A 21,367-nucleotide genomic window follows, 5' to 3' on the forward strand; every position below is an offset into this window, starting at 1 on the left:
GTATTGTAAACATAGTTGAACCTGCTCTTGCAGCCAATCTCCAACCATTATCACATCGTCGTAATGTTGCTTCTCTTTCTCTTTTCTACAAATACTATAATGGGCACTGATCTAAAGAGTTAGCGTCTCTTGTGCCATCTACTAAAATTCATTCTCGTGTTATTCGTCATTCAATTAAGTGTCATCCTTTTTCTGTGACTGTTCCTAAGTGCTCCAAAAACGCTTATTCGTCTATTTTTTTTCCTCGAACATCAGCTCTTTGGAATTCGCTTTCTTCATTCTGCTTTCCTGATTCATATAATTTGCAATCTTTTAAGTCGTCCGTCAATCGTTATCTTGCTCTACAATCTTGATCTTTTCTCTTTCAGTAACTTCCAACTTTAATTAGTGGCTGCTTGCAGCCTTGTTGGAAGCAAAGATGTTTTAAAAAAAAAAAAAAAAAACACAATAACGACCAATGAGTTTATGGTCTGATTTGAGATTAATCAGATCCGATCTGGTCCGCTGTGTAAAAGTGTGAAAATCGAAGTAATTGGTCGCAATTTTGTTTAACTTTCAGTAATTATTTACCGTTGTAATTGGTCACTTGCTAGCCATGCTGCTATAATAATAATAATACGTTAAGCCGGCGTGATTTCTATTTCATTCATATTCTTGTTGATGTATAGTTTTAGTTTTAGAACAAGATTACTATATGTATATTTAGTTTTATAACATGGTTAATGAAATAAACAACGCCCATAGATTTTTCTTGCAAGTTTTTATATCCAGAAGACTTCTATCAGAAGCAGAGGCATTGGAAGTCTATTATAACGCTTCAGAAAAGTATGCAGGTAACTTATGCTTGATATTTTTTTATTACACGGATACACTTAAAAAAACAATGTAAAAGTTAAAATAGAGAACGTTCCACAATCAGGTATGCAACTAAAAGAGTGTTCTTTCGTACGCACACATAAATCTTTGCAATAACAAACATATTAATTGAAAAATATAATAACTATTTAATCAATGCCATTGGTTAAATAGTTATTATTTTTTATTATTATTGGCAACGACTATATCTTAATTAACAAGCTGTATTATTGTTATAAAGTTAAGTTATTAATTATTTAAAAAGTTTCTTAAAACCTTATTTCTTAAAATAGTTGATTAATTATAAATGTTAAAATACTTGAAAATAGATGTGTTCTATTGTTTGCTAGATTTAATTTTTGTGGTGGTATTTGCATTTAATTTTAATGCAAATATTACTACAAAAATTAAACCTAGCAAACAATATGTGTGATAATAAATGATATATGAATGAACAATATGTTAATTAACAATATGTGAATAAATATTGAACAGTATGTGAATGTGTTATTTGGTTCACAATAATTTAACCTTAGATGTGATTTAAATATGTTCATACATAAAACTATAACATACCCATATAAACTACATACTACCATACACCACAAAAAAGAAATAACAACTAAAATGAAAAAACCTTTTGTGTTTTATTAAAAAATACTCTAAAACAAACAAGCTTTTAAAAATATTTAATTTGTTATAAAATTTACGTTGGGCAAAACTGGTATTTATTACTAAAACTAGTCAATATTACTAAATAATATTATTAAACTGGTCAATATTACTAAATTTACGATTAAACAAAAAATATTATGGATCACAAAAAAAGTCCTGAAATTATTGGCAACAATTTTGATAAGCCCAAAATCAACGGATATCACATCTAAATCAATCATATTGAAACTATTCTAAACTAAATAAAATTTAAGTTATTATTTAATTATTTAGTTAGAATGTGTGTGAGTGTGTGTATATATATATATATATATATATATATATATATATATATATATATATATATATATATATATATATATATATATATATATATATATATATATAATTAGAATATATCATTTTTCCCCTTTTTTTAAAATTTTAATCCAAGGTGTCTGTCCTTATTTTGTTTCTTTTTTTATTGATATGCATAGATGTTTTCCAAATTTTTATAATATTTGGACATAATCTAGGTATCCCAAGCAACACTTGCAGTTTTACTATAGCGAACTATTACTAGGATGCACATATTGTACAATATTAAGCACATGCATAAGAACCATTTTATCATTATGGTTTAGTCATTGTCTTATTATTTTTAATGCTACATTAGTCAAGGTCCATCATCTCCAGAAGCTTAACTAAAAATGCATTTTCAACTTATTAAAAATGCAACTTATTAAAAATGAAAAAATGCAAGCACTTAACAGATTAAAAATGTTCTATTTATGTTAATAAATAGTAAACAGTAGCAAAACACTAGAACAGTAGCGATCGAACTATTACCAGGATGTACATTACAATATCGTTTACAAAATGCATTATATTGCTGAGAGTAATTTACATTTACGTCTTACACAATATCACCCATGCTCACCATTATCACAATATTGTCACTCGTAAGTTAGACTGTATGCAACGTTCGTGCTTCACAACTTGAAGCACATCTTAGTAGTGTTCTTCAGTTTTTGATGCTGACAGAAAATCCGAGCTCAGCTTCACACCCTTCTCCGTGCTGTCATTGATGGCGTGGCAATGAGTGATTTAATGTTTGTAATTGCGGCTTGACCAATTGGTCTTAATTTGTAATAGTTTAAATGTATACCATGAGTCAGTCCCCACGAGATCAGCAAGAGTTGTCGTTCTTGTGATTAGTACTGGAAAAACAGGCTTTCCAAAGCCAGAACTAAATTGATTCTGTGGCGATTTTAAGTTTGATGCCGGCTTAACTGCAAATAGGCGATCAGCAACTTTACGGCATTAAACATCTAGAACCTTCTTGCTCCAGAGAGCAAGCAGTACCATTTCTTCTGTTTGATGCCACAAATGCTGCTTGAATGTATGAACTGCACACATTGAGATAGTTGCATTCACTAAGTCACACTGCAGGAATAAATGGAAGAGCTTCATGTCATTGCACAGAGCATCTGTAATCAAACTGCAATCTATCCACCGTGCACTATAAGCCCAGGTCACAAAGTTCGCAAAGTGAACTTTGTGACCCTGGCTTATAATGCATGGTGCTCTCACTTTGCTCACCTGTTGCTGTGTTGTATCATGCTGCGTGGAAGATCTGCAATCAGCTGCTCAAGAAGACAGATCTCAGGGGCTTTTCTGGACCATTTTTGACAATATCAACTGTATTTGGGCGCTTAAATTAAAATTTAAGGACCTTTTTTTTTTTTTTATGGTAAATATGGGTTGTTGTTTTTTTTTGAGAAAAAACGCGGATTTTCTGCTAAATTTCTTTAGGACAGAGGGGTACCCCGCCCAATTTTTTTCTTAGAATAAGAAAAAAAATTGGGCGGGGTACCTCTCTGTCCTGGATCTTTATACAATAAAGCAATTTTGACATCCACCTAGTCTTGTGGACTTCTCCTGGCTTCTTGAATGTGGCTTTGTGTCTTGCTTCCCATGTAGGAACACAACACAAAGCTCTGCGAATTCCTTATAATCATCTCTACGAAATGACAACTACAAATTGGAAATACCTAGACTATTTCCTCTGCATTTGCAATGAAGGGTTTTGCAGTATGATCGAACGCTCTATCATCAAAGTGTGACAGTCCTCTGATGCTGACCAATGTGTCTCGAGGTACTTAAAATTCTTACGAAACCGTGTAAACAATGTTACCTCAGGTGATTTTGAAGATCTTCAAACACGTTAGTAAGAATTACTTTACCAACTTTGTGTCAACATCCTGACCAGAGCAGTGCTCAATGTAACTGCATCTGAATTACAATGCAGGCCACAGTTAGATGTCCAATGTTTGACGCGGTCGTGTCAAACACCATGTTTATGATAGAGTCACCACACCGCTATAAACGCAGGAATCCAACGGCCAGCAATTAAGTCCCCAGATTTTCTATTGGTTCCCGGTGCATACAATGGTACGCCAGGAAATTTCATCTCATTTGCATTCCCAATATGATCTGCAAGGTGCTCCTGAGTAATATTCTTATTTGTCAGTGATGGCATTTGTTTTGAACCCCAATGCAGAGTTGACAACTTCAGAGCAACCCATTGCTCCCTGTAAACTGAAGCTATCTTCTGTCTAACCTTATGCCTGGATTTGTCAGCAGTTGAGTATGATGTACAGACTTTTGACATGTCGCCTCTAGCCTCGGATATCAGGATTTCAGGATAGGCTGCTTGCTGTGTTAATGTCATCTTTAGAAAAGTTGCTAAGGCAACACATTTGGGTCTTTTTATTTTATCACAAAAGATAAGGAGTTCTGGGTTGACTATCGATACCATGTTGTCTGCTAGCAGTCAGCTTTGTCAGGGCGGTCATTGTTAATTAGTTCTTTAACCTTGGCACTACCTGCAACAATAGTAATACTTCTCTGTTGCTTCAGTTTCTGACACCGCAACGTCTCTACCTCTAAGCACTTCTGACGATGCTGAAGTTTTGACGCTAACTTTTTGTCATTAGAACCAAAACTTGCTCCTCGATCGGTTTTCATGGACTGTAAAAATGACAAGTCTTCCAGATTTTTTATCAGTTGTTCAGCAACCTGATAAAAAATCTGATAAGCACTTGATAAATAGTTTTGAAAGTATAAACGAGCTCCAGAGAACTCTTCTGTAAGACTATAACAGGTTAACAAACAATTTAGCCTTGTCTTTAAGTGAGGTAAATAAATTTGAACCTTATAAGAGAGGTGGAATAACAGATTTGCTCTTATTATAGTTACTGTTAAAGATTTTCCAGAAATCATGAGTCAGGAAGATGAAAGATTTCTACCCAAGGGTTATCACAAAGATAATCATGGAAAGAGTCTCAGTCAGACTTTAGGTAGTTGTAAGAGGTAAGATGACAGGGGGATTCTGATGATGAAGAAGAATGAAATAATAGTTTTAGAGAGATTAAACCCTGATCAGAAGCACCTAAGGGTGAATGTGGAGAAACTGAGCATTGACTAAAATCAGAAACAAGACTTGAGTCGAGTAGAGAAGGTAAATGATTTGGATTGTCTGGAAAGCGAGTTGGAAAGTTGACTAATTGTGTTTGATTGAGATTGAGAAAGGCAAAAGTTGTGGACCTTAATGTCTGCAGAATCACTGACACTAGGGCCATTCAGTGTGATGAGCAACCAAGCCATTCAGTGTGATGAGCATTAAAGTCACCAAGAACAACAATAATGGCTGAAGGATAAAGAGAGAGGTTTGGGTCAATTTGATCAGAAATAACTTGAAAAAGAGTGCAGTATAGAACAAAGAGAAAAGCGATAGAGTGGAGTGGTGCTAAATGAAAGCACACAAAAGAATAGTCAGTGGATTCTAATCTAATTCTAATAGTGAACCTAATCTCCTGACAAATGGGGGAATTTTTACAAATGTTAATGCCCGGGCTAAGCATGTGGAGTCTTTACAAAATAAAGGAAGATAACCATAAACACTAAGATCATGAGATGAGACTGCCGAACTCAAATTAGCTCACAAAGAGCAAGTAGGTCTGCTGAACTTTGCAAGAGATAAGAGTCAACAGAAGAAAAGTTACTTCAAAGACCACAAATATTAGTGAATGATAGATTTAGAGAACTTGGTGATAATGTTTTTTTTGTTTTAACTAGTTTTTGGTACTTTAGTCATTTTTATTTGTTGAAGAACTTGACTCAAAGCACAGATAGTACTCAGTACACTATTTAACAGTCTAAGCAATTGCCTCAATACTATTAATAAACCTTAAGCCATAACAAAGGGATCAAAATGTGGCCTCGACAAAGCACACCAAAAATACGAACAGAAACACCAACCATGCCAAACATGACACTGTTAGTACTCTGATATTTTACAGCTGTTGACGGAAATAGCCTTATTGAGCGCTACCATAGTGTTTGAACCACAAAACTGAGTTTTAGAGCTGTAGCCTCATTAGTAACAGAGACACAACCAAAACCTATGTATTGAGTCAAGAAGATTCAGCATTTAACATTCTATACTGGAAACTGTGTATTATAAATGCATTATCTACGCCTACCTAATATATAAAGAAGGGGTGCAAGGCTAATCAACAGATAGAATCTGTTATTTTGAAATTGAATCCATTATAAATATGATTTACTATTAACAATTATGAATGATAATTGAAATGTCAAAAAGATGAGTTACGTGGTAAAAATATTAATATATTAAAGAGAAATAAAAAAAAATTTTGTTATTTTTTTAAAAAGATTAGTTTAATTTTTTGTTTATTTTCATACAAAATGTCTACTTAATGAATTAATTTGATTCAACAATTTTTTATTTTTGTTATTTTGTTTTATTATTATTTTTTTGTTAGTTGGTGCACCTGCTAACAACTTTTCATGCTTTGTATACACTATCAACAAGCAAATAGAATACTTATATATGGAGATTAAACGTGGTAGAGCTGAACACAATGGAAAAGTATTTTTTGCTTTGGTAAGCATTTTTATGTTATTTGCTAATTCATCAAAATATTTTTTTTTTAAATTTATACAAAAATTTTTTTTTTTATTCATATTAGTCTAATTCACTATAACTTTCATCATTTTTGTGTACTTTATGCAAGTCAGTGATGTTGATTCAATTTAATCAGTATGATATTTACCTTGTGTTTCAAAAGGATTATTTATCTAGATTTTTTAGATTTGATAGCAGTTTTCAATGCATGAGGTTTCAAGGCTGCAGAATTTAAAATTATTTTTGCATTGTTATCATATTAAATTCTGTAATAAACGTTGAATTTTAATAAGTTATATCTCTCATTGTATTTGAAAACTATTTAAAATGCTTTTTTAATATATATAAAATTGTCTCTAATTAGTAAAAATTAAGATAAACAAAACTATTGATATTTTAATCAGATTTTATTGAGATGCCAAATATATATCCAGGGGCTATTCTAGACCATTTTTGACAGCGCCAACCATATTTGGGCGCTGTCCTAATTCAGAAATTTAGGACTTTTTTTCTTTCTTTTTTTTACATCAAATATCATCTTTTTCGCAAATAAATGCTTTCTTACGGCAAATTTCTATAAGAAAAGGTGCCGGCACAGTGGGTACCATCGCCCAAATTATTTTCATAGAATAGCTCCTGACTCCATGATTATCACATTCATTGTTTTATAATGGTCTCAAAAATGTTGCTATCGAACAAGCTCAAATAGCATTTTTGCCAAAACCTGAAGTTGAAAACATCCTAAAATGATAGTTAAGTGTAGATATAGTGTATAGTGTTAAGTGTATAGTTTTTATGTTTACTAGTCTTTGAAAATTTTTTAACTTGAAAAATAGTTTTAATAATGTTCGTAAAAATCTTTTTCATTTTTTTTCACTATTTATTATTACCATTACAATAATAATATTTTTTATATTAAATAATACATATTTATCTTTATGCTGTCTTATTATTTTCTAATTTTATTATTATTTAAGTGCTTAATCTTTCTATAATATTTCATTTTATTATTTTATTTTTTAATCTTTAATACTTTAAAATTTGATAAGAGTTTGTTATTTTTGTAAAATTTTTAAATAATTGCAAGTGATAAAACTGCTTGATATTTGTTTCTTAATTTATTGCTATTAGTACTTTGAATATAGGTAAACACAGTTGAAGATAGTCATTCAAAAGTGGCAACTGATCTTTCACCACATGAAATGGAGTATGTACAAAAAATTGTAAGAGTATTTTTTAATCTTTTTTTAAGATTATTATTTTTAGTTGATTTATTCTTTTTCATCATAATGCTAGGGATACTCAAGTAAACAAAATTTTTTTTATTGCAAACAACAAAAACAATATATCAGTAAAATTATGTCAGCAATGGTTATTTATCTAAACATTCTTGATTCAAACTCTCTAGAAAAATTATTAAAAAGAGTGTAAGATTTGATAAGTTTCAGTATACATTTAGATTGCTTTTTTAAAAAAACATTTGATTATTTTATAATCAGCAGTATAAGATATATATATATATATATATATATATATATATATATATATATATATATATATATATATATATATATATATATATATATATATATATATAGATAGATAGATAGATAGATAGATAGATATATCAGGGGTCGAAACATCGGCCCCCCCATGCTATTTTTGAGACCTGATTTATTTAAATTTTACTCCACCACAAAAATGGACAACCTGTATTTTCTAAAAGAGGCAGAGATAAATAGTTGTCTATTTCTTGAGTAATTGCAGACCTTAATATTGTTTGCTTCTTAATTATGTCAGCAACTTCAATATCTATTAGTTCTCTTTCTGCCTCGAAACGTTTTTCACTCTGCTTTCTTCCAGTTCTCATTAAAGCTACATCTTTAAAACAATCATCAATGGTAATAAATCCAGTAGAGGCTGGAATCCAGTAGAGGCTGGAGCTTTTACTATTGGAAGATTGTCGGAGTCAGAGTCAACAACATCTTGCGCTCCTTGCATTTCTTTTCATGCTTCTTCAATCCACTCTGTTATTTTCATCTGCATGTTGATAAAGTAATTTATATTGTGGATCCAAAAATGTTGATACACATAACATTTTATTAAGCAAAAATTTATCAAGTCTTTTAGTAACAGATTTTATTAGTTCATCAATCATTGTCATAATCCCAGTGTATTTATCACTTGATCAAGCTTTTTGTAATAAAACTTTTAATGCAAGAACAGATGGTATAATTTTTGCCCAAGTTTCGTCCCTCCTACCACATCTTTTTGTTAAGTATTCAAATGGAGCAAGAATGTAAACAAGTTTTTTGACTATTCCCCATTGATAATTAGTAGGAAGTTTATTTTCATCAAACTCTGCTGCATAAGTGGCCAAAGGAACTTTTTGTTCAAACTTTCTTTGTAGCATTTCAAATGAACTGTTCGAGCGAGTTGGAACATCTTGTTTCATTTTGTGAGGTTCAGTACTTAGTTGCTGCTGAATTGATTTTAATTTTGCACATGCTATTGGTGAATGATTAAAATGTGTCGTTATTCCTCTGCATAAAGTTAAAATTTCCTTGATGGTTTTTTGGCTAAGTTGAGTCATGAATACATAGCTGCAAAGTATGGATAAAGCATGGAATTGATGTCACTCCACTGTTTTTTATTGCAGCCTTCATATTGCTTGCATTATCGGTAACAGTAAGATGAATTTTCGTAACAATGATCCTCAAATCAAACATTTTAGAATAATTTTCTGGTGTCTATTTGCACAAAACTCAAAAGTATTCAGCATTGTGGAAAGTCTGCTATCATTTTTGTTTTATCTTATGGCCAATCAGCAATAGAACAAAGATTCAGTGTTAACAAGCAGTTGTAAGTAGAAAATTTATAAGAAATTATTCTTACTTCCCAAAGAATAGTATATGACCACATAAATTCCTATGACATTGTTATTCATCAGTATGAGCTTCCCAGTGATCTTTTAAAAAGCTTTATGTTGGCATACTATAGGTACAATTCAGTGTTAAAAGAAAATTGATTGATGAAGAAATTGTAATTATAAAGAAGCAGAAAGGAAATTTTGCAAAGTACATCTTAGTTCTTAAAACTGATGCTGACAAGTTAAGCATTGAAGCAAAAGAAATGCAAAACTTCACTATCCTTAGGAAAGCAAATTCATTTAGAAACACAATTTTAGAAGAACTGACAATTAAAGAGCTTGGTATTTCACTAAAAAAATTGAGCATATATATATATATGTATATATATATATATATATATATATATATATATATATATATATATATATATATATATATATATATATATATATATATATATATATATATTCTAATAAATAAGACAATTTTTTAAATTTTTGTTAAAATCATTTATTTTATAAAATACATGTTTTGATTATATCATAGCCATCATCAGTTAAAATATATTAAAATGCTTAAATCAAATTAGCAAAATTAAGTTGAATTAATAGAGACCTTATAATAAAAAATACATTAAAAATGCAATTAAAAAATGTAACAAATGTTTTAAAATAGATAAAAGAACAGGTAGTGTTAAAAGGAACTAGATTGAAGTTGTCATTTTTACATGGTTCATTTGTTTATTAATAATTGGTTTTAATATAAGTTTATTGGAGGTCGAATCCAAAATTTAAAAATTGATTAAAACTATTGAAACAGCTTTCACTTAAATGAATATGTTTGTAAATGTGAGTTTTTATCCCTATTTTGGTGCTCGATTTTGAAAGCTGTTTTAATAGTTTTAATCATGCTAATTTTTCAATTTTAGATTTTGGCTTTTACTAATTTGATATAAGCGTTTTAATGTATTTTAACTGATGATGCTATGATATAGTCGAAACTTGTATTTATTACTCGTTTATTAGAAAGTTTACACATTTTGTGCTGAAAAGAAACTTTGGATATATATATATATATATATATATATATATATATATATATATATATATATATATATATATATATATATATATATATATATGTATATATATATATATATATATATATTTATATATATATATATATATATATATATATATATGTATATATATATATATATATATATATATATATATATATATATATATATATATATATATATATATATATATATATATATATATATATATATATATACACACACAGTACAAAATATTTATGAACTCATTTTTAACCATACTATAAACGACATGTTTATTTATTATAAAATATATTATGACATGTATATATATTTATATTTATATTTATGTATAAAACATGTTTATATATTAAACATTTTGAAGACAAAATATTTTTATTTATTATAAAATATATTATGACATGTATATTAGGGTGATTCAGATTGTAATAGAAAAAAAAAAAAGTTCACAAAAAGCATTCTCCTCGAGGTTGCCTGTGTTTCTTTATCTTCTAGGATCATGTGTACCAAAAATTAGACTAAAAGAAGCAGTTTTAGGGGTTGCCATGTTTTATAAGATGAATTAACCATTGGTAAAATTTTGTGATTCTCTCAAATTTTGCAAATTTGTTTTTTTATTTTATATATATATATATATATATATATATATATGTATATATATATATATATATATATATATATATATATATATATATATATATATATATATATATATAACAATATATTTTGAATAGAAATTAATATGGCAACCACTAGATCTTCTGCTGTGGTGTGGCTTGTTGGTAAACCTACACAAACTCTGTCGACTGCCAGACTTCCTTCAAGAGGGGATGTTCTTCAGAGGTTGCTCTTCCATCATATAGAAGAGAAACAAGAAGTGAAAAAAAGTATTCGGGCATCAATTGAAGCAGTTCTTGTTATATGGGAGAGAGGAAAAATTCCAACTCAAAGAATTGACAATGCAGAAAGAAAGTGAAAAAAAATTTATGAATATCTGTTGCTGAAAAAACACCGACGATCAAAATTGGACAGCTGTCACATAAAAGAAGGACTTTTCCATGCTGACCTTGAAGAACTTTTTGATATATCAACCAAAAATACATTAGAAGTTATGAAAAACAATGAAGATAAAGCATTTTTACATCAGCAACAAGAAGATCCATTAAGTTGTTGCATGTCAGGAATTGATCAGAATTTAACAGCTAGAGAGGCACGGAAACGAGTCCGAGACGCAGAACTTATGGAAAAAACAGAACTCATTTCTTCTTCATCAGCAGTTGACATTGTGAGTGAAAACAGCTGAAGTTCCTTAGATAATGATGAATATCAGACTCCTTCCACTTCCAGCACACTGAGCACAAGTGGTTCAACGAAAAAAAAGATGAAAGTTCTAACAAATAATGTTGTATCATCTCTTGATCATGTTAATATTTCTGATCGTCGTGCACTCTTCGTGGTCGGAACAGTTGCTCAGGCTCTTGGTCACTCTCTAAAAGATTTATCATTGTCATACAGCACAATCTGCAGAGAAAGGCGATCTGTCCGTGAAGCGCTGACTACAGCTGACAAGGTTGATTTCTCTCCTGATGATCCACTTCTTCTGCATTGGGATGGAAAGCTCTTACCTGATATCAAAATTGCTGGGCATGATGCTTGCATGATGGCTCTTAAAGATTGGAAATTGGAAGAACTTGTTCAGGGACTGGTTTTTGACACTACTTCATCCAACACTGGGTTTAACATTGGTGCCTGCACAATAATAGAGCAGAATTTTGACCAGAATCTTATATGGATAGCATGCAGACACCATATCTTTGAAGTTATGCTTTCCAACATTTTCATGACTGCATTGGAAGCAGTGGAGAACCTGAAGTTGGAATTTTTACCCGTTTCCAGAAGCAATGGCCAGCAATCAACAAGGAGGTGTTCACTATAGGGAATAAAGAATTGTATAACTGTGATTTTTTTCTCAAACTTCGTGATGAAATGGTAGTGTATTATGGTGAAGCAATTAAAGGTCAACAACCCAAGGATGATTACTTAGAACTCTTGAATTTGTGCCTTATTTTTTTTGGAGGATCAACTGCAACATTGGAGTTGAATGTAAAATTTCCGGCACCAGGTGCAACACAAAATGTACGTTGGATGGCAAAAGCTGTATATTGTATGAAGATATATTTGTTTCAGGATTAATTTGTTATTACTGCAAAGGATAAGAAAGGAATAACAGACATAAGTCTTTTTGTGGTATGGATATACGGACAGTTTTGGAATGAAGCTCCTTTAGCTGAACGAGCACCATTCAATGATGCCAAGCTTCTTCAACGAATTCAAGAATATCCAAATCATACAATTGCAATTAATGCAGCAAAAGCTTTTCATCACCATCTGTGGTATTTTTCTGAACATCTAATAGGATTGGCTTTCTTTGACTCCTGTGTCAACAACAACACCAAGAGAGGTATGGCTAACAACCTGAAACAACAGCCAAAACAGAAATCTCTCAAAAGACTTGATGCTCCCACATTCAATTGTTACAATACATTGTCTTCCTTCGTTACACAATGTACCTCTGAACTTTTCCATCTAATTTTGAAGAATGGCAAAGAAAAAGCTGAATAATTTTTAATGAAAGAATCTTCACAGTGGGAAATGGATTCAAAATATCTTGAAATGAAGCACAAGGTTTGTCAAATGAAGGTCGTCAACGATTGCGCGGAACGAGGCATAGCACTTATAACATCCTTCAACAAAAGCGTTTTGAAAAGATGAAAACCAAAAGTAGTTTCTTCTTCATTTGGTTGATCTTCACCGGAAGGAATTTTCAATTGCATCAAAGTCCACCCTGATGAAGATGACTGTTAAATGATGAAAATGATTGATCTATTATTGCCTAGTGTAATTACATAGTAGTACAGTACTATATTATTGTTTGTTTAACATTAAACATCCACAGTCCACCACATAATAATAAGTAATTGATAAAAAATAAATTTTATTTTTATTTTTTTAACCTCACTCCAAAATGTGACAAAGCATGGCAACCCCTAAATATCATCCAATATGATTCAAATTTTGGAAAATAATTACTATTGTCATATAGAACAAGGGCAAGCTTGAGGATAACTAAAGTTTTAACCTAAAAATTTTGCATCACCCTAATGTCAGGCCTTGTTAAGAAGCGCTATGCAGCTCGCATTTTGCTTGCGAAAAGGCGATTTGCCTACGCGTTCAGCAGTTTTGCGCTACGCAAAAACTTATATCTTTTAGAATATTTAAATTATCTTTTGATTATCGTTAACGTGACGTTTATTCAGAAGAAATAAAGTCGTAAGTAAAAGCATTTAACCACAATTGTAAAATAATAGATTTTTTTGTTAAAGAAACAGTTTGTTTCATAATTTTTTTTTTGTTATTAAAAATTAGTTAAAAAAAAAAGTGTTTCAAGTTTTATCTTAAGGAATTAAATATATAAATTCCTTTTAAATATAAAAATTATTTTTAGTCATAATAAGTTTAAAAAATGCACGATTTATTTTGATGTAAATATTTTATTAATAAGATATTTTGTTTATTGTTAATTCCATAACGTAAAGTTTTAAGTTCATTTAATTTATGAAAATAAATTATGATCACGAATATGTTATCGGTAACTGATAAATAACAAAAAAAAACTTTATTGTTTAAAAACATTATTAAAAAGAGTTCACAAATTAAATAAGAAAAAATGTATTAACAGTTAATAAAATAACCAAAAACCAAATATAAAATCATAAGAAAATAAACAAATATTTTACGTTTCATGAAAAAAATATTTCTTTCAAAATAAAATTTAGTTCATATTTGAAAAAAATAATAAAAATGATTTTTTTAATAAGAACTTAGATTTTATTTGTAACTTTTGTTATAGTGAGAAAAAAACAAACTGTTTGTATGATTTTTAACGCGTTAATAAAATAACTTTAATTACAATGCGGTACTTGAAAAGACGCTAGTGACGCAATATAACTTCTAACGATTCAAAATATATTTGCTGAGTTGAGTTACTTAGAAATGCATTACGCGTTTTTGCTACGCAGCGAAATCTCGTAACAAGGCCTGTAATGTGTATATATATATATATATATATATATATATATATATATATATATATATATATATATATATATATATATATATATATATATGGGTCATTCCATGCCAAGTGGTGCAAATTTTAATGAGGTCCCTCATGGACCATTTCAGATTTTATTGAAATTTTTTGATTTTGTACATATATATGTTAAAAGCATGTTTTGAAAATTTTAGATCAATATCTAATATGGTTCTTGAGAAAACGCTATTTAAGTAGTGGGCTATTTTGCATAAAATTTCACTCTACAAGAAAAAAGGGTTTTTTCATCATTTTTAACAGCCAATAACTTTTGAACAAGTTAGTTTTATACTTTAATTATTATAAGATAGCAAGTTTGCTGTGGATACTTTGAAAAAAGAAAAAAATATTATTTCTGGCATCTTAACTTTTTCCATAATGGCGGGCTAAAGTTGATTTTTTTGTTTTAAGAATAAGTTTTTTTGTGATTTTAAAGACCTTAATCTTAAAAACTAGTTACAAAGTTAATACAAATCAAATTGCCTGCTGATCTACATGTGGTGGATAAACATTTTTAAAAAAATCAGTTGATTAAAGAGCTGCATTCAAAAGTTATAGGTCTCCAAAATGAGTCAGATCGAGATTTTCGTAAAATTGATCTGTGATGCAAAGCATCTGTTACCTAAGATGGCACTTTTTTTTTTTTATAAAATTTTTTACACGCATCAATTAAAGACTGTTAAATAATAAAAACCAAAAAAATTAATGGGCGCTTATTTATAACCCCCAAAAGGTAGTCTCTAAAAGTCAGGTAAATTTTCCATAAAATTCTGAAATTGACATAATAAATAAATGCATTGAATTATATAATGTTATTTATTATGAAATATCAATTAAAAAATATCAATGCTTAAAGCCTTTTAATCCCTTTAGATAAAGAACTTTTAAATCCCAATAGATAAAGTCCCCTTCCTTCTGTCCCCTCCCCTCTTTATAATACAATAATTTTTTTAATGAAAAACAAACAAAATGTTTTTAAGAAAATAAACAAAAATAATAAAATTTACAAAAAGTTAAATTTCTCAAATAATAAAATAATCTCATTGATTTCTTTTAAGTCAATACTATAAAATCTTCCACTGTTTGACTGGACTTTAAGAGATTGCACTTTGCGTAAAATATGCATTAGAGGTACCCAACAAAGATCATCTCTGCATGGCCACGTAAACTTGTTACATAAAGACTTTTTCATGAATTTCATATTAAGATCTTGATGCTCTTCTGAAATACTAAGAATATTTCCTAAATACCATTGAGCATCGTAAACGCAGGCCACATATTCTCCTGGTGAGTAACTGGAAATTTTATTAATATAAATTCTGCAAGTAGAAAAATCCACATTAGTGCAAATAATATCAAATGAGACTCTTCTTATTTTTATTGAGGTAAGTGACATTGGGATAAAACTGTGGTGGTTTCGTGTCCCAGGTATTGTCGAACAAGAACGATATCTCTCTTCCAAATTGAAGTTTGCAGTATGTATTTCTATTGAAACTTTGTCAACAAAAAAAAAAGATATTCCTTTGACGTGTTGAACACACCAGCTGTACATTTTGCTTGGTGTGTCAATAGGATCGTTTAGTGATTGTAGACTGGCTCGTGCAACTAGACGTTTCACTGTTCCACCAACACCATCACAAGGGCTTTTACCATGCGATGTTGCAAAAAAGTGCCACTCTGCAGTCATGTCAAAATCGTGTTTATGGTAGCATAAGTTGATAAGATTTTTGTAATTTTTATATTGTAATGCAGCTCCATCACTAAAATAGATAATGTGTTCAAATGTTTGTAATTGTTTAAGTTTATCAATAACATTACCGATAAAGCAATGAACAGCATCTGTTCCATGTTTCAGATGATCTGATATAACACAATAACTTTGACTATCAAGTTTTCCATCTTTTATAAAATACGCAACAAAGGGGTGCACAGTTGCTTGGCTGTTATTCCAGTGAAAACCTTGCACTGCATCCTGTATTAGAAAACTATAGTTTTCTGCAAAGTCAAGAAGAACCAAAGCTTGATTTTCTTTTAAATTAGTTTTCAAATGTTGGTAGTAGGTGGCTTGACTTTTTGATATAAAATGATGCACTCGTAAACTATCTAACTGTTCATAAACCATTTCAATAAATTCATCTAAAGGTAGAGTTGCTGGTACTAAAGTACATTGGTAATTTGATTTTTGCCATTGATAAAAGTTAACTTCACTAATTTCTTTTTCTGTAAACAAAGTGTCAATGTAGTCTAACAAAACCTTTTTAGCAGGACATTTATCGCAGCTATGCAGCATACAATCTCTATTTTCAATGCTACAAACCATTAATTTTAATAAGATTTTGTAATCAGAAATTCCAGGAATTTTCTGTACAAGGAGCTTTACATTTTGATGGTACTGGCAAACACAAACTGCATGCAGACCAGAAGCACCACCCACAGGAATGCACCACTTGGGCCTTAGCTCACAAAATTTTGAAAATCCAACTTTAAGATAATTATATTTCTTTTTAAACTCAATATGTAGCTCTTTCATATTGACTAGTAGAAGGCGCTTTTGGATATGTTGCTTTTTACTATCTACTTTAACTGAAACAAACTCTTTTTTTCCTGGACAAACCCTTGAATATTCATCGCATTCGTAGAAATGAACAACCTCTGTAATTATATCTTCGCTTAGTTTTCTACCCGATTTTGGAGAAGGTTTTGATAGTATTCCACTTTTTTTACTTAATTTTCTGGCTTGTACTACAGATCTTTTTGAAGTAAAAAAAAACTTCTAAGTTTTCTCTATTGACCAACTGTGTGGAGTGAGTGTAAGAAGTGTGATTTTTTCAGAATTTGACAATGTTTTTTCAAATTTTGACTTAATTTGAGTCATAATATTGTCTAAATCTGTGTTTGTTTTTTTCAAACATTTTTTTGAGGGTGATTCAATTCCACAAAGTGCAGCTATTTCTAAACCTAGCACATTGGCAACAGCCATTTTGTGTATGAGCTCTTATGCTATCAATTTTACGCTTTCCATATGCAACTCTATCTTTTTTTGAAACAAGTTTTAGAGGTGAGCATCCAAAACTTGCAATACTTGAATTAAGATCTTCTTTTAATGTATGGTTGTCAACATAAATTTCTTTTTCTTGGAGTTCATTTTCTTTTGTATTATGTTTGCAATTCAGAACTTTTCTGCAACTAGTGCAAATTTTTTGACCAGGTATTAAACCAAAATCTTTGGCATATGAAAGACTGATAACTCTAAGAGAATCTAAAAAATAACGGAAATAATTATTAAATATTTTTTTTTTATTTATTTAGTGTTATTAAGGTATTTTTATTAAATTAAGATATTAAATATTGAAACTTACTTTTCACATTTTTTGCGTGCTTGTTCAACGGATTACAACAATACCTGCGATGTTCATTCTCATACCTCGACAAGTAAACTTTCTCGTGATAGCTACAAATAAAATCTATGGGATTTATTTTGCTTCTCAAAGAAATAAGCTCTTGGTTTAGTTTAGACAGTTCTTGGTAGCGTTTACTTTTATTAGATAGATAGCACTGTTCATTTAATGCTTTACCAATACAGCAAGTAGAAAGCTCAGGCATATTACTTATTATTAATTAGTTCTAAAATACAACAATTTATTTGGTTTTATTAGTACTTTTTAGATTGACATACTAGTAATATAGAATTAAATGAAACAATAACTAAACTTTTAAAAAGTAATAATTTTTTATGGAAAATTTACCTGACTTTTAGAGACTACCTTTTGGGGGTTATAAATAAGCGCCCAATATTTTTTTTGGCTTTTATTAATTAACAGTCTTTAATTGATGCGTATAAAAAATTTTATAAAAAAAAAAAGTGCCATCTTAGGTAACAGATGCTTTGCATCACAGATCAATTTTACGAAAATCTTGATCTGACTCATTTTGGAGACCTATAACTTTTGAATGCAGCTCTTTAATCAACTGATTTTTTTAAAAATGTTTATCCACCACATGTAGATCAGCAGGCAATTTGATTTGTATTAACTTTGTAACTAGTTTTTAAGATTAAGGTCTTTAAAATCACAAAAAAACTTATTCTTAAAACAAAAAAATCAACTTTAGCCCGCCATTATGGAAAAAGTTAAGATGCCAGAAATAATATTTTTTTCTTTTTTCAAAGTATCCACAGCACACTTGCTATCTTATAATAATTAAAGTATAAAACTAACTTGTTCAAAAGTTATTGGCTGTACAAAATGATGAAAAAACCCTTTTTTCTTGTAGAGTGAAATTTTATGCAAAATAGCCCACTACTTAAATAGCGTTTTCTCAAGAACCATATTAGATATTGATCTAAAATTTTCAAAAAATGCTTTTAACATATATATGTACAAAATCAAAAAATTTCAATAAAATCTGAGATGGTCCATGAGGGACCTCATTAAAATTTGCACCACTTGGCATGGAATGACCCATATATATATATTTATATTTATATTTATGTATAAAACATATTTATATATTAAACATATTTTGAAGAAAAAATTTTTTTTATTTTTCTGTTTCAGAAAAGATTGAGAAGTCCTGGAAATGTCCTGGAATTTTAAGTTAGCTTTTGCTGGCCACCCTGAAAATTTAAAAGTTTTTAAATCTAGTTCCATTATAATTCGAAAATGTTTTTGGTTACTTCATTGCATACAGCTTTTTTAGAAATTAAAGAAAAAAATGATCAAATATGAAAAAAATGATTGCTGCCTAACCTAAACTGACTACACAGTATGTCAAAAAAGTCTATCACCCCCTGATGGTTTTTCAATAAAAACAAATTTTTATATGCTTAAATATAGATTTTTGAACCAAATTTTTTTTTTAAATATTGAATTTATATCAAAAAACATTTTTATTACAAGAAACTAATATTCTTATACTTAAAACAAAAATTATCCACTAAATTAGAAAAAGTGTCAGTCAAAAAAGTGTATCACCCCTTAAATAATTATTTTGCTAATATAAAGTTAATAGTCTATTTGTGCGCCTTTTGCCTTGATGACTGCAAGACGTCTTGTTGGCATTGAATTTACAAAGTTTTCAACTTTTCGAATAATTTCTCTATCAATGCGTTGGGTAATCTTAGCTGGTCGACCTTTTCTTGGCAAATTTTTAACAGTACCTATTTTTTTATATTTTCTAATGATATTTCCTACACTATTAGGCTTAACATCGACTATTTTAGAAATAGTTGTATATCCTTTTCCACTTTCATAGTGTTCCAGGATCAGTTTTTTTACTGAATCATGAATTTCATATCTTTTCGCCATAATTTTCTTAATAAGAACCTAAAAAGAAAACAAACTTTGCTAAAAAATTAGTTAGAATAATTTCTATCAATCAAATTTGATTGTTTTTGGCTTATTTTCTGCAATTTTACTAATTTAAACAACAGAAAAGTTAAAAAATGATTAGGGGGTGATACACTTTTTTGACTTACACTTTTTCTAATTTAGTGGATAATTTTTGTTTTAAGTATAAGAATATTAATTTCTTGTTATAAAAATGTTTTTTGATATAAATTCAATATAAAAAAAAAGAAATTGAGTTAAAAAATCTAAATTTAAGCATATAAAATTTTGTTTTTATTTAAAAATCAACAGGGGGTGATAGACTTTTTTGACATACTATATATATATATATATATATATACACATATACATATACATATATATGTACACACACTCACATACACATGTTTAGTTTATGAAATGCCACTGATGATATCATACCGAAAAAATTACTTAGTCTTTATTATTAATCTAATCTAATATTTAGAAGTTTGCTATTTTATATTTAAAAAAAAATCTATTTTGCATTTAAAAGTTACATATTTTAGATTGAGACTTTAGTTTCTTCTGATAATCGAAATATCTCTTCAATTGATATATTAAACCTTGGTGCTGAACTTGGAAATAAAATCCCAACTGCAATTGCCGAGGTAAGTGAGTTATATAAAAGCATTACTAATTAAAGTTTTTTAAGGGTCAAAAGAAATAAGTTAAAATGTCTGAAAATTTGAATGTTTTTTAATGTTTTTTAGGGTATAAGCTATTTTTGAAATGTATAACTTAATACTTATATTATTGATTTTTATTATTGTCTCTCTCTCTCTCTCTCTCTCTCTCACACACACACACACACACACACACACACACACACACACACACACACACACACACATTGACAAACCCATACATGTTTTGGTATTATTGATGCAGTTTGAGTGTCAAAATATTATTTGTTCATTAAAGGAAATAAATATATGCATTTTATACTGTTTTAAATAACAATACATTACAAGATTTCTGTTTGTTCTAGCTATATCATAGTTTCTTCAAATGATTCAATCAAATAAAAATATTTGTTTACTGTATCTAAACTTATAGTTTAAAAGATAACCAAGTGATAAAAATGATAAATATCTTCACAAAAACCTTTTGTGATTCACAATTCAAAGACAAAATGTATTAAAGAGTATATATATATAAATATATATATATATATATATATATATATATATATATATATATATATATATATATATATATATATATATATATATATATCCACGATGGAAGAGATAAATTTCGTGTTTGAAAATATCTTTTTTCAAAAAGTTTTATTTCTTTAATTATAGTTTAAACACCTTAAAATTATTGTTAAAATAAATTTTGAGTAGAAAATATTTGAACTGAGTAGATAAATTTGATGAATGTTAGCAACTG

The 21,367-nt window shown here is 29.1% G+C and overlaps 2 protein-coding genes across 2 annotated transcripts in view; one reads left to right on the forward strand and one right to left on the reverse strand.

Annotated features, from left to right (window-relative positions):
• The first annotated feature begins 569 nt into the window (after positions 1-569).
• LOC100212748 (non-structural maintenance of chromosomes element 1 homolog) overlaps positions 570-21,367 on the forward strand; it is a 45,723-nt gene continuing 24,925 nt past the window's right edge. Inside the window, exons 1-4 of the mRNA XM_065801541.1 lie at positions 570-833; positions 6,360-6,481; positions 7,648-7,725; positions 20,479-20,580. Of these exons, the coding sequence (XP_065657613.1) occupies positions 716-833; positions 6,360-6,481; positions 7,648-7,725; positions 20,479-20,580 (420 nt within the window). The 5' untranslated portion in view covers positions 570-715. The remainder of the gene's footprint in view (positions 834-6,359; positions 6,482-7,647; positions 7,726-20,478; positions 20,581-21,367) is intronic.
• On the reverse strand, positions 15,530-18,229 carry LOC136082383 (uncharacterized). Its single transcript, XM_065801539.1, has 2 exons — positions 17,963-18,229; positions 15,530-17,862 (listed from the first exon to the last, which is right to left on the reverse strand). Exon 2 carries the CDS (start codon positions 17,131-17,133, stop codon positions 15,607-15,609), a length of 1,527 nt encoding a protein of 508 aa, XP_065657611.1. The 5' UTR covers positions 17,134-17,862; positions 17,963-18,229; the 3' UTR covers positions 15,530-15,606.

This window comes from Hydra vulgaris, chromosome 07 (genome assembly GCF_038396675.1).
Source record: "Hydra vulgaris chromosome 07, alternate assembly HydraT2T_AEP".
Taxonomy (NCBI): Eukaryota; Metazoa; Cnidaria; class Hydrozoa; order Anthoathecata; family Hydridae; genus Hydra; species Hydra vulgaris.